This window comes from Aspergillus niger (assembly GCF_000002855.4).
Source record: "Aspergillus niger supercontig An18".
In the NCBI taxonomy this organism is placed as follows: Eukaryota; Fungi; Ascomycota; class Eurotiomycetes; order Eurotiales; family Aspergillaceae; genus Aspergillus; species Aspergillus niger.
Genome location: NT_166533.1, coordinates 1,303,661 through 1,318,606, shown reverse-complemented (window position 1 = coordinate 1,318,606; position 14,946 = coordinate 1,303,661). Strand labels below are relative to the sequence as shown.

The window sequence follows — 14,946 nt, the reverse complement described above, 5'->3', positions numbered from 1 at the left end:
AACTTGAATTGAAACGCATGGCAGGAATTTATTTCACGCCTGCCCAAAAATTGGCTTCTTTTGATGGTTATATGTTATTGAGGGGGGGTACTGCGCTAAAGGCGCACCACCCCTGTAACCTTTGAACATGGGGTAGGGAGACGGCAAAAACTACGTCCATTGCCACTCAATATGATCAGTCTAGCAGTTACGACACCCTACATACACACTGTTCTCAAGATAATAATTTCATGGTGTGAGATACTCGTAAGCGAGCTGGTGAGTGTTTTAGTTAGGTGTACGGTAGACGTAATGCTTACTACTCGAGGTTCGAAGGGGTTTATGAGAGAATGGCCAATGGCAATCACGGGTTATCTCACACATTACTCTATTTCAATATCGTATGGTTGATCAATTTAGGATCTTGGTAGCGAAATAGTACGCAGGAGCTCGTGGTGATGCCACTGCAGAGAATTAGTACTACTCTATGATGCCCCAGAGTTGAGCCTTACCACTCTACATAGTATATATATCACAAGGATATCTGAGCGGCTACCAGGAAGTCATGATGATTATGATCATAGTAGTATTAGTACATTAAAGGAAGCCTATAGAGCTCCTACCTCGAGTGAAGAGTGATATACCGGACTACCCTCCACCATTTGCACAAGAAGGTTATACTTATCCAGCACTATTCGAGTTATACTGGAATCTGGTGGGGTTCATATGATTAGACAACAGGAACGGTTCAGGGATGTGGTGGACGAAGTGACCACAGATGATGTAAAGTCAACCATATACAGCCATGGAATAAGAATATAAGGCAATACAACTTATATGCTAAGAAAAGTAGATCCTGTATAAGCTCACTATACGACTTTCTAAATGTCAAGAAAGTGCTTTTGAGGGGAAAACGCAGCAAATAGGGCTGCGGGGCGCGGCATGATTGGTCACCGCCTCCAGCACTGGAGAGTTTCGATCCCAAAGAAGCTCGGGGAAATTTTGGTCGAGCAGCGATATCGAACCCCCGACCAGCTGGGACATTCAGGGCCACGATCTCATCTTTCTGTTGCCCCTTGTCCGTTGGCTCACAAACCTCACTCTCCTCCGCCGTCTTTCCCTGAAATAATCTCATCAAAATGGCCTTCGCTGGCCAAGCACCCACGATTATCGTGCTCAAGGAGGGTCCGTCAACCCGCCCGCATTTGCATTGGCATCTGTGTGTCATCGCTGCGAGATTTTGCTGACTCTGTTGATTGTTCTCTTTTGCTTCAGGCACCGATACCTCCCAGGGCAAGGGCCAGATCATCTCCAACATCAATGCCTGTGTTGCCGTGCAATCCACGATCAAGAGCACTCTCGGTCCTTATGGAGGGGACCTGTTGATGGTGGACGGCAACGGTAGACAGACCATCACCAACGATGGAGCTACCGTAATGAAGGTGCGTCTAGAAACACACTCTAACATCTTCCTTTTGGAGAACTCTAGGCTTTATCCTTTCTATTTTATTTCATTCCGTGGGCTTACTTGTTCTTGTCTTTCCATTTTAGCTTCTCGATATCGTTCACCCCGCCGCCCGCATTCTCACGGACATTGCCCGCTCTCAAGATGCTGAGGTGGGCGACGGAACAACGTCGGTCGTCGTCCTCGCCGGTGAGATTCTGAAGGAAGTTCGCGAACTTGTCGAGCAGGGTGTCAGTTCACAGACGATCGTTAAGGGTCTACGGAGGGGAAGTGCGATGGCCGTCAACAAGATCAAGGAGATCGCCGTGGACGTGATCGAGTCTGCGGGAAGCGAGGAGAAGAAGGTTGAGACGCTCCGACGTCTGGCCGGAACGGCGATGAACAGCAAGCTGATCAAGCGGAACTCGGACTTCTTCACCAAGAGTAAGGGGTTACCCCCCTATCCATGGATGTTGAGATGCTGACTAAATACCTTAGTGGTGGTGGACGCCGTGCTGTCGCTCGACCAAGACGACCTTAACGAGAAGCTGATCGGTGTGAAGCGTGTTACTGGTGGTGGTCTTCAGGAATCCCTCTTCGTCAACGGTGTCGCCTTCAAGAAGACCTTCTCGTACGCCGGTTTCGAGCAACAGCCCAAGTACTTCAAGGACCCGAAGATTGTTTGTCTGAACGTCGAGCTGGAATTGAAGAGCGAGAAGGACAACGCTGAGGTGCGCGTCGAGCATGTGTCGGAGTACCAGGCCATCGTCGATGCCGAGTGGCAGATCATCTACAACAAGCTTGAGGCTATCTACAAGACCGGAGCCAAGGTTGTTCTCAGCAAGCTCCCCATTGGTGACTTGGCTACGCAGTAGGTTATCCCGCACAACTTCCTGGCAACTGGTCTACATGCTTACGCTTGCTCTCTTCGTTTACAGATACTTTGCGGATCGTGACATCTTCTGTGCTGGTCGCGTTGCGGCCGATGATATGGATCGGGTCTGCCAGGCGACCGGAGCGGCTACTCAATCGACCTGCAGCGACATCCAGGAACGCCACTTGGGTACCTGCGGTGTTTTCGAGGAGCGCCAGATTGGTGGTGAGCGTTACAACCTCTTCTCCGAGTGCCCCAAGGCCAAGACCTGCACCCTTGTGCTGCGTGGTGGAGCGGAGCAGTTCATTGCCGAGGTCGAGCGCAGTCTGCACGATGCCATCATGATTGTCAAGCGCGCTCTCCGCCACACGACCATTGTCGCGGGTGGTGGTGCTACTGAGATGGAACTGTCCAGCTTCATGCACGGCTTTGCGGACCGCAACGTGCCCCACAAGCAGCAGGCGGTCGTCAAGGCGTTCGCCAAGGCTCTGGAGGTGATTCCCCGCCAGCTGTGCGATAACGCGGGTTTCGATGCGACGGACATTCTGAACCGGCTGCGGGTGGAGCACCGCAAGGGCAACGTCTGGGCGGGTGTCGACTTTGATCACGAGGGCGTCCGGGACAACATGGCGGCTTTCGTGTGGGAGCCCAGCCTGGTCAAGGTGAACGCCATTCAGGCGGCAGTGGAGGCTGCATGCTTGATCTTGAGTGTGGACGAGACTATCAGTGAGTACCCCAGTGATATAGTGTCTCCCTAAAGCCCTATAGTATCTTTCAGGCTGACCAATGGTGTTTCTTCCTTTTTTTCTTCCTTTTACAGAGAACGAAGAGTCGGCCCAAGCTCAGGCCCCAACACGAGGCCTCCCGCCGGGTGCTGCCCAGCGGGCGCTTGGAGGAGGCCGCGGACGTGGCATGCCCCGGCGTGGACGGTAAATGTTCGGAAGACGAAGGATGGAATGGGATAGGTTGGAGGAAAGAAGAGAGGTACCAATAGTACAGTAAAGCCAATTTCGAATATCCCATCGACTATACGGGGAAAATTTGAGTTGTTTATAATCAGTGCCTGGGGTGTCTGTCTACTACGTATGGAACTATTCAATTCTTCGGTGTAGCGGGTGTTGCACAGTCACGTGCAGCAAGCAGAAAACAAGCCAGGATTTCTGCAATGCTGGAAATCTAGGGAATGGACAATGGGAATTTTCTGGATTGAGTGTTCTGGGCCCAAGGGGGTGGATAGGCGAGTCCGTGCTATTTAAGATGTGGATCGGGGTTGGCTGGCTGTCTGAAATTGGGCATGTTCGTTGTTTGCTTATGGCAGAAGAAGAAGAAGAAGAAGCAGAAGCACAGGAGAGACGAAAAAGGGATCGGGGAAGACCGAGGCATGCTTTGTTTTTCTGCGCCGGAGGGACCGAATGGAAGGACGTGCGTCGTGCAGGAGAAACCATTAAGATATAAATTTAGTCGTGCTTTTCCTCGAGGAGTAAGAATCGCCCATCAGTTAGTAGTTTCCCAGTCATTTGGGTCTTTTTTAGTATATCTATTGATCTTCTGTATTCATTCCATCATCATTCCCCCTTCCTCCCCGGTCCGGAACCCAATCGGCGCGATCCGCTGCACTGGCTTTGCTGCAATCTTGCTGCCATCGGCCATCTGACTGACGCCTGCGCCTTTTCTTGTTCCTCCTCCATCCTTCCCCTTCCCACCCACACCCCCCCATCCCTCGTTCACCTCTTATTTGTCTGCTTCCTGCCGGCTTGCATTCCCATCCTCACATCGAACCTTTTTTTTCTGGTTTCACCTGATCTCTTCTTCTTCCCCCCCTCTCCCCCCTCTTTCTTGTCAGACCATGTCCTACTATCCACCTTACTCGGGCCCGCCCGGGTACCCTCCGCAGCAATATTCCTATCCTCCGCAGCAGCAGAGCTATGGCTCCCCGCCGCAATATCAGCAGCCGTGAGATCTCCTTGCTTGCTCCCCTCCGTGAGATTGTATTCTCTATAAACTCCGTTCCCTCTGCAGCAATCATAAAAATACAAAAAGTACTACTTCTAGGCGTCGCGCTGACGTAGCTTTGGCAGACAGATGAACCCTCACCACTCACACCACCACTCGTCCTACGGGGGCGGTGGTTACCCCGGCCAGGCTTATCGCCAACAGCAGCCTCCCAGCAACCCTTACCAATACAATCAGCCCTCTCCTCAGCCGTACCAAGGATCGCAACCCCCCCAGAATGGTTATAATGTATGTCTTGCATGATGGATGCATCGCAGTTCTGCATGCTGGTGGGTTGGATGGTAGCTGACGTCGCTTCTTCTAGGGTGGCTATCCCGCTGCCAGCCAAGGCCCGATGTATGGGGGCCGGCCAGGTATGTCGCTGCGATGTTTCGAGCCAGTTTCTATCCCAACTGACGCCTTTCTCTCTCTCTCAGGCATCGCCGACGTCTACCATAACTCCTACAACCAAGGCAACCACAGCGCCCCTGCACCTCCCCCTAGCGACCCTGTCAGCTTCGGCCAAGGCGCGCCGCAGGGCTACAACTTCCAGTACTCGCGCTGCACCGGCAAGAGAAAGGCGCTGCTGATCGGTATCAACTACTTCAACCAGAAGGGCCAGCTGCGCGGATGTATCAACGATGTCAAGAACATGTCCACCTACTTGAACCAGAACTTCGGATACGCTCGCGAAGACATGGTTGTCCTGACGGATGATCAACAAAACCCCATGAGTCAACCCACCAAGGCTAACATTCTTCGGGCTATGCACTGGCTCGTCAAGGATGCCCAGCCGAACGATTCGCTCTTCTTCCACTATTCTGGTATGTCCTAAACAAAACCCCGACTTGCTGGATTGGTTCTAACGATAGCAGGACATGGTGGTCAGACGCCTGACCTCGACGGCGACGAAGACGACGGATACGACGAAGTCATCTACCCGGTCGATTTCCGGGCTGCGGGCCACATTGTCGACGACGAGATGCACCGGATTATGGTCAAACCGCTGCAGCCGGGTGTCCGACTGACGGCTATCTTCGATTCCTGTCACTCAGGTTCCGCGCTCGACCTGCCCTACATCTACTCGACCCAGGGTATCCTCAAGGAGCCCAACTTGGCCAAGGAAGCGGGTCAGGGCCTGCTGGGTGTGGTGTCGGCTTACGCGCGTGGCGACATGAGCAGCATGATGTCGACGGCCGTCGGGTTCTTCAAGAAGGCGACCAAGGGCGACGAGGCATACGAGCGCACCATCCAGACCAAGACCAGTCCGGCCGACGTAGTTATGTGGTCCGGCAGCAAGGACGACCAGACCAGCCAGGACGCCCAGATCGCCGGCCAAGCCACCGGCGCCATGTCCTGGGCCTTTATCAGCGCGCTTCGCAAAAACCCGCAGCAGAGTTACGTGCAGCTGCTGAACAGCATCCGAGACGAGTTGTCCGCCAAATATACGCAGAAGCCGCAGCTGAGCTGCAGCCATCCCTTGGGTAAGCAGTCGCCTGTCGCTTCGTGATTGTTTTGGGAAGATGGAGTTTTCTGACGGAATCTTTTAGATGTGAATCTGCTCTATGTTATGTAAATAGTTGCTTTGTAATTTGCGGGGTGCTTGCGGGGGGTAGTTATTTCTCTTCATTCGGAACAGGGCAAAAGGGGTTCAGTCAATTCATTGTTCTTCAACTTTCTTCCCTTTACTACCCACCCCTCTGGCTAAGCGTGAGATGCTAAGATCGCCTTGAGTATGTCTGAAATGCCTCGTTATGCCTTACTTGCATTGTATGTGACTGGGATGGGGGCTGGCTTTCGCTGTTCATATTGAAGAAAAGAAAGACCGATAAATCAAAATCAATCGATCAGTAAATTACTACTCCATCCATGCTCCACCTCATCAGGGTATCATTCATTATATTCATGCCTATTTATATGTACCCATGAGATGCATGCTCATATCATATAACTTTTAGACATCCAAATCCAATAACATATCCAATCCCATCCAAGCAGGAAAAATAAGAAAAGGATTTCCCCCTTACCACCTCTTCGGCGCATCCACGACCGTCCTCGAAAACGACGCACTAAATGTCTCCTTCTCCTTCTTCTTCTGCGCCGCAATAATCCCCATCCGATCCGTCACCGGCGTCGCATTGATGATACTATCGAACGCCTCATCCTCACTACCCTCCGCGGACCCGGACTCGGCATCCGAATCCTCCAACGGTCTCGACTTGGACCCTTCCTCCTCCGGCCGAGCAATCTTCTCCGGCTGCGGCTTATCCGAGGCAGAGGGGTTCTGAAACGATTTGGAATTCAGGATCTTGGCGCGAATAGCGGCCATTTGTTCTTCTTCTTCGGAGTCGTCTGATATCGCGAAGGGGTCTTTATCTTCCTCTTCCTCTTCTTCCTCATCGTTGTTCTCCTTGCCAGAGCCCTCCTCATCATCGTCATCGGAATCCGACTCCACCCTCCGATTCGTATTTCCCACTGTCCAGATATCTGCGCCGCCCGCGGCCCGACTCTCCTCATATTCGCGCTCGATCTTGGCCAGCCATTCCTCCTCGGCGCGCTTGATTTCGTCTTCGTCGGCGCACGCGGCGTACCGCTTAAGTAGTTTCCCGTTGATTTCTAGGAAGGCTTCGCCGTAGCGGAAGGGTTTCAGGACTTGGCGGGCCCAGTCTTCGTGGCCGCAGATGCAGAAACAGGCGGCTAGCGCTTCGACGCAGTTTAGACGCCAGGGTTTGCCGTAGTTGACTGTGTTGGCGGCGATGAGGTAGGGTACTATTTTATTCCAAGATAGTTTGTTAGTGTTGTTGGAGGTTTGGGTTGTTAAGGGTTTGAGGGCTTACGGAGTCGTTCGCATTTGCCTCCGATCCGCGACCAGGGAACTTCCTTCACTCGCACCCAGGAACATTCTACTACTGCGGCGCCGAATTGTTCGAGGAGGTCTTTGTCAGCGGGGGAGATGATTTTCTTTGCGTTGGGACTGGACAGGTGTGATATAGATGTTAGCTTTTGGGGTTGCCTCTGTGAGTATTGTGTAGGTAAGGATGGGTGAAAAACGTACGAGACAATTACACCTGGGAATCGCTGACCAATCTGCAGCTCGCGCATCAGACCAAAGTTCATCAACCTCTTTCCTGAGCAGCGCTTGGGATCACAGTGACCCAGATCCCAGCAGGCGGCTTTGAAGGGAGGTCTGGAGGGGCGGTCGGCATCATCGGCGTCAGGGTCGGCGGGATCGCGGCGGGGAGGACGGGGACCCTTGGAGGAGAATTTCTTGCCTCCTCGAGCGAAGTTGTCCTTTTTATGGCGGACCATGATGTATATAGGTTGTCGTTATTGTTGTTTTGCGTGACAGTTGGGGGGATTGAAGAACTGCGGAAAATTAAAAGGAATGAAGGAGGGGAAAGTTGAAGATGACGGCGGGCGCCACACGTGGAAAACGAACTAAAGCCAGCCAGCCGGAGTCGGGCAAGTAAACCAAGTCAAGTCAGTTCGACTCGAGCTACTAACTCATCTCCCCTCTCTATCTCTCCCTCTCCGGTCCTTTCCCCTCACTCCGCCCCGAGTCGTCCTGTTCGACTGACTCCCTCTGTCAATTGTGCTTCTATTTCCTCTCCCTTTTATCCATCTTACCTATATTCCGCCGTCACCCTGGAGGCCGCTTCAGCACGCATGGCAGCGAGGGACCGTTTCGGTGCCTACGCTGAGCCGGGCTTAACACCGCTGCAACGGGCTATTCGTACGTCACCCCTGTTCTTGTCCCTCCCAAAAGCAACACGCACACGCACACACACCGCGATACAGATTTGTTTTATTCTTGGTTGGCTAAATATTTACGATTAATACAGGTAATGCCTGCGACTTGTCGCACTACGAACCCAACCTCGCCCTGAACCTTGAAGTGGCCGATCTGATCAACTCCAAGAAGGGCAATGCGTGAGTTGCTACTACTGTGTCGCGTCCACCGACCGCGCCGTTGACTAACCACTCAACCCTCCACCTCCAGACCTCGCGAAGCTGCCTTCGAAATCGTCCATCTAATCAACTCGCGGAATCAGAATGTGGCGTTACTAGCATTGGCGGTAGGCTTTTGTCCAGACCAACCACATAATGGAGCTTAGATGTGCCTGAATGCGGGGCTAACATTCCACCCTGCGACTCCTGTCACCTTTTAGCTTCTCGACATCTGCGTCAAAAATTGCGGTTACCCGTTTCACCTTCAGATCAGCACTAAAGAGTTTCTGAATGAGCTGGTTCGTCGATTCCCCGAGCGTCCGCAGCTGCGGCCGACTCGGGTGCAACATCGCATCCTCGAGTCCATTGAGGAGTGGAGACAGACGATCTGCCAGACATCGCGCTATAAGGAGGATCTAGGCCATATTCGTGATATGCATCGGCTATTACTCTACAAGGGCTATGTGTTCCCGGAAATTCGCCATGAGGATGCGGCCGTCTTGAACCCGAGCGATGTGCGTGATCCCACCCCCACCGCTTCGAGGGAGAGTTGCTGACTAGTGGTTTTCGATAGAATCTGCGGTCCGCGGAGGAGATGGAGGAGGAAGAGAAAGAGGCCCAGTCGGCTAAATTGCAGGAGCTAATTCGTAGGGGTACGCCTGCGGATCTGCAGGAGGCTAATCGTCTGATGAAGGTCATGGCCGGTTACGATAACAGACACAAGACTGATTACCGGGCCAAGGCGGCGGAAGAGGTCGCCAAGGTGCAGCAGAAGGCGAAGATCTTGGAGGAAATGCTACAGAGTCACCAGCCTGGCGACCCGGTCGCGGAGGGTGATGTGTTTGAGGTAAGCTTGGAGGTGCGCGCAGTGTCTCGTTTGACCATCAACTGACTGTCGGGTTGCCTAGGAACTGGCTGGGGCGCTGCAGAGTGCCCATCCCAAGATCCAGAAGATGTGTGAGGAGGAGTCGGACGATCCGGAGGCGGTTCACAAATTGCTCGAGATCAATGACAGCATACATCGGACCATTGAGCGGTACAAGCTTGTCAAGAAGGGTGACTGGGAAGCCGCAACGCGGATCCCCAAGGGCACACTGGGCACGACGACGGGTGTATCGAAGAATGCGAACAACCAGCTGTCGCTTATCGACTTCGACCCGGAGCCGCCTGTCAGTGCAAACGGCAACGGTGCGCCGGCCGCGACCGGAAGTAGTTCATTGGAGAACGACTTGCTGGGGCTGTCAATAGACGAGCCCGCTCCGGCTGTGGGTGGTATCTCGTTAGGACCATGTAGGAGACATCTGTTGCTGACATGACTGATTTGACATGACTAATGCTCGTGCTAGCCATTACGACCACTGCCACACCACCCATGCCGCAGGCTCATGCTGGATTCAAGCCGAACTACGACATCTTGTCCTCGCTGGGCAGTTCTTCTCAGCCGCCATCGCAGTCAGCTACTCCAGTGCCAGGAGCACGACCCCAGAGTATCGTCGCGACGCCCACTCCCCCACCCGCTGTCGACCCATTCGCTTCGCTGGTCTCCGCTAGTCCCCGACATGCCAGTCCCCTCCCATCCGGAGGATCAGCAGCAGGTCATGCAGCCCCTGGGGGGTCCCTGCTTGATCTGGCAGGAAGCGGACCGACGCAACCGGTTGGCAGCAGCGGCAAGGCGGCGGAGGAGGACGAATGGAATTTTGCATCGTCGCTGCCAGAGAGCAACACGCTACCGAGCACCAACCGGGTGTCGGTACTGAATTCGGCTCTCCGAATTGAATTTGTGGCGCGGCGAAACCCCCAACAGTCGCAGCAAATCCATGTGGTGGCCCTGTTTTCGAACGGCACGAGCCAGCCACTGAATGAACTACACTTCCAGGTGGCTGTGGAGAAGGTGAGTCGCAAAGTTCTGCCCGCTTCCCTCTGGACAGGGCACAGGAAACCGACAGACAGAAAAGGAAGAAGCTAAACAATTCACATAGGCGTACACATTGCAACTCCGCCCGCAGTCCGGGCGGGACATTGGACCGCTGCAAACGAACGGAGTGCAGCAGGAGATGCTCATCTCCGGGGTAGCGGGGGGCAAGGGCAACTCCATCAAAATGCGGTTCCGAGTGTCGTACCGGGTGGGCAGTGAGCACAAGGAGGAACAGGGGATGGTGCCGTCGTTGGGTATAGCCTGATTTGATAACTTTCTGTTACTTACACTTTTTGTCGGACAGGATTTAGTCTCCCTTCTTGCTATCCCCTCTCCCCCACACTTCTTTTTCCCTTTTCTCCACCGTGTTTGATGGGAGGGGGAGGGGATTGTTTGAAAGTGTGATTGATAGCTTTTCTCTTGCTAGCTAGCCCTGCATAGTTGCCTGCCCTTGTGTGGATGATTTAGTTTCTTTCCCCCTTTTATTCTGTGTATACCAACTCAAGCAAGTTTGACAGCCCACCCCCCAACCTACACCATCTCCTCCTCAGATAGGTAGTAAGTAATAGCTACTAGTACCTACTAGGTCTCTAGCTGGCTAGCTTCCTATGCCCAAATGAACTTAACCAACGACAACTTAATTTAAAACCAAGTAATCCAATAAGCACAGAAACAAAAGACAAACCAATTGTCCCCTGTATTGTCACAAACCAAATCAATTATCTATTATCACCATCCCATCCCTCCATCAATCTACATTGTATGCACGCAATGCAAGCAAAGCATCCATCCAACCCATGTTTCCCTTCCCCCCTCGCCCGACCGGACTCACGGACCAAACCAAAACGCCCCCCTTCCCCCCTCTAGAACCAGCCCGGACTTTCACCCAGTAACCTAGGTACTGGGTTTTCTTCCCATCAACCTGGTCCCTGTAATTCACGCCGCCCCCTTGCCAGCCACACGAACAAAAAGCCAAGCCTAACCAAGGACACAGATAGGACAGGAGACATGCAACAACATCATATCCCGCGAGTTAGTGATGTCCCCGGGGTATGTACCATGTACGTATGTGGGGTTGCCTCTCTCTCTCGTGGCGAAAAAAAAAGGGGGCGATGGGGGGCGGGGAGGGGGCGTAGAGAGGAAGATGGGAGCTATAGTACTACTGTATGGGATGGGATAGATGGATGTTTTGGGTTGGGTGGATGGCGGTAGAAGCCGATATGGGTAACTAGAACTAGATTGGGAAAGGGGGAAAGAGGATAAGGCCCGAGGGAAAGCCTAGATGTGTTGTATGTGAGTGAGTGAGGTCTAGGTATACATAAGGCGACAGGGTCTTGTCTGTAGTGCTGGAAAGGGAAAGTAGACGAGCTTGCCGAAGGTGCTGGGCAGTAGCTAAGTACCTGGGTAGAGTTACTAGATGGGCAGCTGGAAGGAGAGAGAGAGCGCGAGAGGGCAAGGAATTTGTTCCTGGGGTTTGGGTAGGTGGCGTGGCGGTGGCTACGGGATTTTTACTTTGGGTGGTGGTTATTATCCAGACTTGATTCCGTGGGTTTGAGGGGGATATGGCCTGATTTGTATGGAGGGGGAGGCGATCAGATATGTAGTTATTTGGTTATGGGCAATAATGTCTATGTTGTTGTTAAGCGAGGGTCTTGGCGATGTTCTTACTTCTATTTCACTGTTCATATGTTCATATAATCAAATTAGTGTTGTTGTGAGTGAGTGAGTGAGTACTTAGTAGTAACTATCCAATAATGGATGCGAGATAGCTCTTATCCAGACAGACAGGGTAGAGGAATTCCCAGATTAGGTATGCGTCAGGTCGATGAAAGATCCACATCTCGTATTCTTGTCTACTGTTGATCTCGCTGTTAATCGGTCTAACTGTCTGTGTACAGTAAATAGAGATAGTGGCTTGGACTGAAGATCTGGCAGGTGGAGGCAGAGGGGAAGATCAGCGGTGGAGAGTAAGAAGAAGTGGTGGTCGTGAAAGTTACGAGGCCGAACAACTCCCCGAGGTTCCTACAGTAGCGCGTACGCTCGGATTACGGACGAAAACCCGCGCATCTGTCATCCTACCCGATACGGTAAAGATAAGCTGTTACAGCCAATCACACTGTGGGATCGGACCTGGCCGATCTCTGCACTAGTTTAGGCTGTTCGGGTAGTATTAGTAGTGTATCTTTAGTAAGATTCTCGTAACGGTATAGTCTAGTAAGTAGTTACTGGGATGTACTTTCTCGCTGAGAAAGTACTGGCAAGATACCTGCCGGCGACTTCATCCTGACAAGATCGATCGTGTTCCCACATCACGAGGATCATCCTGGGATGCGATTTCTCCGCTTCGTGTGTAGCTTCCCCCCCACTCAATCTGGTCTCTTTCCTCTCTTCTCCTCACCTCTTCGAGCTCATCTCAATCTCATCTTCTTGTTTCCTCACCTGCTTATCTTTATTCGGTTTCTTTTCGTCAACTTAGTACTATTGCCGGCTCCTTATTCACACACACACACTCTCTCTCTTTGGTTTCCCTGGAAAATGGTTCCGGTTCGCCCCTAGCCACCCCTGCTAGTCACCCACTTCAGACTTCCGCTTTTCCATGGGATCCAGTCCCTTCCCAGGCCTGAGACCCGGCTCTGCAAGAAACCTTGCGCTGTCGCTCGTTCCATGGTTCATTGGGAGCCTGACTTTTGGTCGGCCCTTGTTTTGGCGACCCAGATTTGCCCCGGTGCTGGATGTCTCGTCTAGACTCGGCCTTTGGCTGGCTGAGCTGTTGTGACCTGACAGCTAAACTTCGCTGCTTGAACCACGCCCGGTGTCAACTCTACTGACGGTCTGCTCACTGTTGGATGCCCCTCCTTGGCTTGCCGTTAATTCAAGAGCTGCCATTTTATTTAACTTCAACCCCCCGTCTTTTCTGTTCCCCCTTTCTATTATTGTTTTCTTATGTACAAGGCGTGGTGAAACATCTCCCTCCTGCCTCAAAACTGCTGTCGATCTTGCAGTCATCTGCTCAGTCTCCCCTGCTTACGCACGCCGCGCCACACATCACACCATACTGCTACACTGCTACACTGCTTTCTCCGTCACTATCCGCTACACACACTCTCACGATGGGCTCCCCCGCCATCGATGTTGATGTTTGTCCCAATCCCCGCACAAAGGAGGAGAACCAGGAACGGTAGGCTATCTTTTTGGCCACTTTTTTCTCTCTGCCTGCAAATCCGCTGACGAGGAAACAGTGCCTTCATAGCCGCCTCCCGCCGTAAAGACCGCAGCTTAGATGCTCGCGTGGAATCGGCCAACCGGGCCTCCAGCCTGCACAAGCAACGGACCGGCAAGGCTCTCCTCATCAGCCGGGAAATCGTTGAACGCGAGGCCATGTACGAAGAGGTCGATGACCGCTACCAAGAGAAAATCAACCGTATGCTGCACGCTCAGTCGATGCAGCTGCAAACCGAGTTCAACCGCAATCTCATGGCTGCTTTTGCGAACCGTCCAAGTGCTCTGCACCAGCGTCGGGCCAGCTCCCACCTCAACCCGCGGGCATCGCTCAACGGCATCCGCAAGATGAGTCTGGACTTGTCTGGGCTTCGTGCCTCTGTCTCCGACGGCATGAACACCGGACCAATGACCAGTCCGTTGGGACCACACCAGGGTAGCTATGTGCTTTCCCCCACATACGACGGAACTTCCCAGTCGCCGTCGTATCCCAGCGTCGTCCCCGCGTCGTCGGGCCAACTACCATCCTACCTCACCCAGACCGCGGGTGGACCCACCTGGCCGGCGCAGCTGAACGGGCCGCAGCCCATGCGATCGCCTTGGACAGGAGGGTTCGTGTCGCCGTCACAGCACATCCCGGCCACGACGATGGGCGAGATGGGCGCCATGCCGGTCCGTCAGTTCCGGGACCGCATGGGGTCGGCGCCGGTCATTCCCGTTCACACGATGCCTTCCCCTTTGCTTGCAACTCCCGCAGCATCTAGCACTAGTGCTACGGTGCCTCCCACAACAACAACAACGTCCTCCTCGTCCTCATCGGCGTCGGCCGGTCCTCGACCGGCCCACCCGATGTACCAGCACACTCGAGTCCGGTCAGAGCCTGGTCAAGCTCTGCGGACACAAAGCCTGGCCAACCTGTCCCAGCTCAACTCCCCGCCAGGTATGCCGATGGATTCCACGGAGCCAGTGCCGACACCAGATTTGTGCCCGACACCCAGCACACCGCAGTCCCCTACATCGACGGGACAAGACCCGGGTCTCTGGGGGCTAGACCTGAACAAGGACGAGGGTGTGATGGGGTACGCACAGGAGCACCATATGGATCCTGACTATGAAGATTTCAGCCGGTTCGCATTTGGACTGGGCAGCGGTCCGCAACTGCCGGAATCGGAAACGGCGTTTGATGAATTTTTTACCATGGAGGATTTTCCCGTTAGTGCATGAGTACCCTATACGTTGAGTGATTACTTTTGCTCTAAACTATGTCTTACTATTGATGTTTTTTTTTTATTGTGTGTTTGTTATTGCTGCTGCTACTACTACTACTTCCTTTGGGTGGGGACTTGCTGGCTTGGTTGGTGTCGTATGTACGAGGGGAGACAATACCCGGAGAGCGGCGTTGACCAGGTGATCCATAGCGAATGCTATACCTTTTAGCTTAACACATTCTTGGTTGGTAATTCAGCCAGCTTCGTAACTCCTCCCCCTCCTACCCCAACAAACAAGCTCAGGGCCAGTCAAGTGGATCCCCATCGTCCTGAACTCTGTAGCTAGACCGGGTGTGAAGCTCCCCAA

General features: G+C 53.2%; 5 protein-coding genes across 5 annotated transcripts; 4 read left to right on the top strand and 1 right to left on the bottom strand.

The window, feature by feature from the left end:
• Positions 1-921: 921 nt before the first annotated feature.
• An18g05770 (uncharacterized protein) lies at positions 922-3,230 on the top strand (the record flags this gene model as incomplete). The annotated part of the gene is made up of 6 exons (XM_059745848.1): positions 922-1,165; positions 1,255-1,421; positions 1,531-1,867; positions 1,922-2,294; positions 2,362-3,023; positions 3,118-3,230. The coding sequence occupies 6 exons, from the start codon at positions 922-924 to the stop codon at positions 3,228-3,230; spliced, it is 1,896 nt and encodes a 631-aa protein (XP_059606623.1).
• A 913-nt stretch (positions 3,231-4,143) lies between these two features.
• Positions 4,144-5,880, top strand: An18g05760 (uncharacterized protein; the record flags this gene model as incomplete). The annotated part of the gene is made up of 6 exons (XM_059745847.1): positions 4,144-4,250; positions 4,376-4,538; positions 4,615-4,663; positions 4,727-5,113; positions 5,165-5,773; positions 5,870-5,880. 6 exons carry the CDS (start codon positions 4,144-4,146, stop codon positions 5,878-5,880), a joined length of 1,326 nt encoding a protein of 441 aa, XP_059606622.1.
• Positions 5,881-6,312: 432 nt separating this feature from the next.
• Positions 6,313-7,598, bottom strand: An18g05750 (uncharacterized protein; the record flags this gene model as incomplete). Its single annotated transcript, XM_001398989.3, has 3 exons — positions 6,313-7,058; positions 7,127-7,263; positions 7,345-7,598. 3 exons carry the CDS (start codon positions 7,596-7,598, stop codon positions 6,313-6,315), a joined length of 1,137 nt encoding a protein of 378 aa, XP_001399026.1.
• A 357-nt stretch (positions 7,599-7,955) lies between these two features.
• On the top strand, positions 7,956-10,417 carry An18g05740 (uncharacterized protein; the record flags this gene model as incomplete). Its single annotated transcript, XM_059745846.1, has 8 exons — positions 7,956-8,022; positions 8,132-8,219; positions 8,290-8,365; positions 8,459-8,752; positions 8,812-9,084; positions 9,146-9,502; positions 9,619-10,128; positions 10,217-10,417. The coding sequence occupies 8 exons, from the start codon at positions 7,956-7,958 to the stop codon at positions 10,415-10,417; spliced, it is 1,866 nt and encodes a 621-aa protein (XP_059606621.1).
• Positions 10,418-13,262: 2,845 nt separating this feature from the next.
• On the top strand, positions 13,263-14,595 carry An18g05730 (hypothetical protein; the record flags this gene model as incomplete). The annotated part of the gene is made up of 2 exons (XM_001398987.3): positions 13,263-13,330; positions 13,392-14,595. The coding sequence occupies 2 exons, from the start codon at positions 13,263-13,265 to the stop codon at positions 14,593-14,595; spliced, it is 1,272 nt and encodes a 423-aa protein (XP_001399024.3).
• Positions 14,596-14,946: the final 351 nt, after the last annotated feature.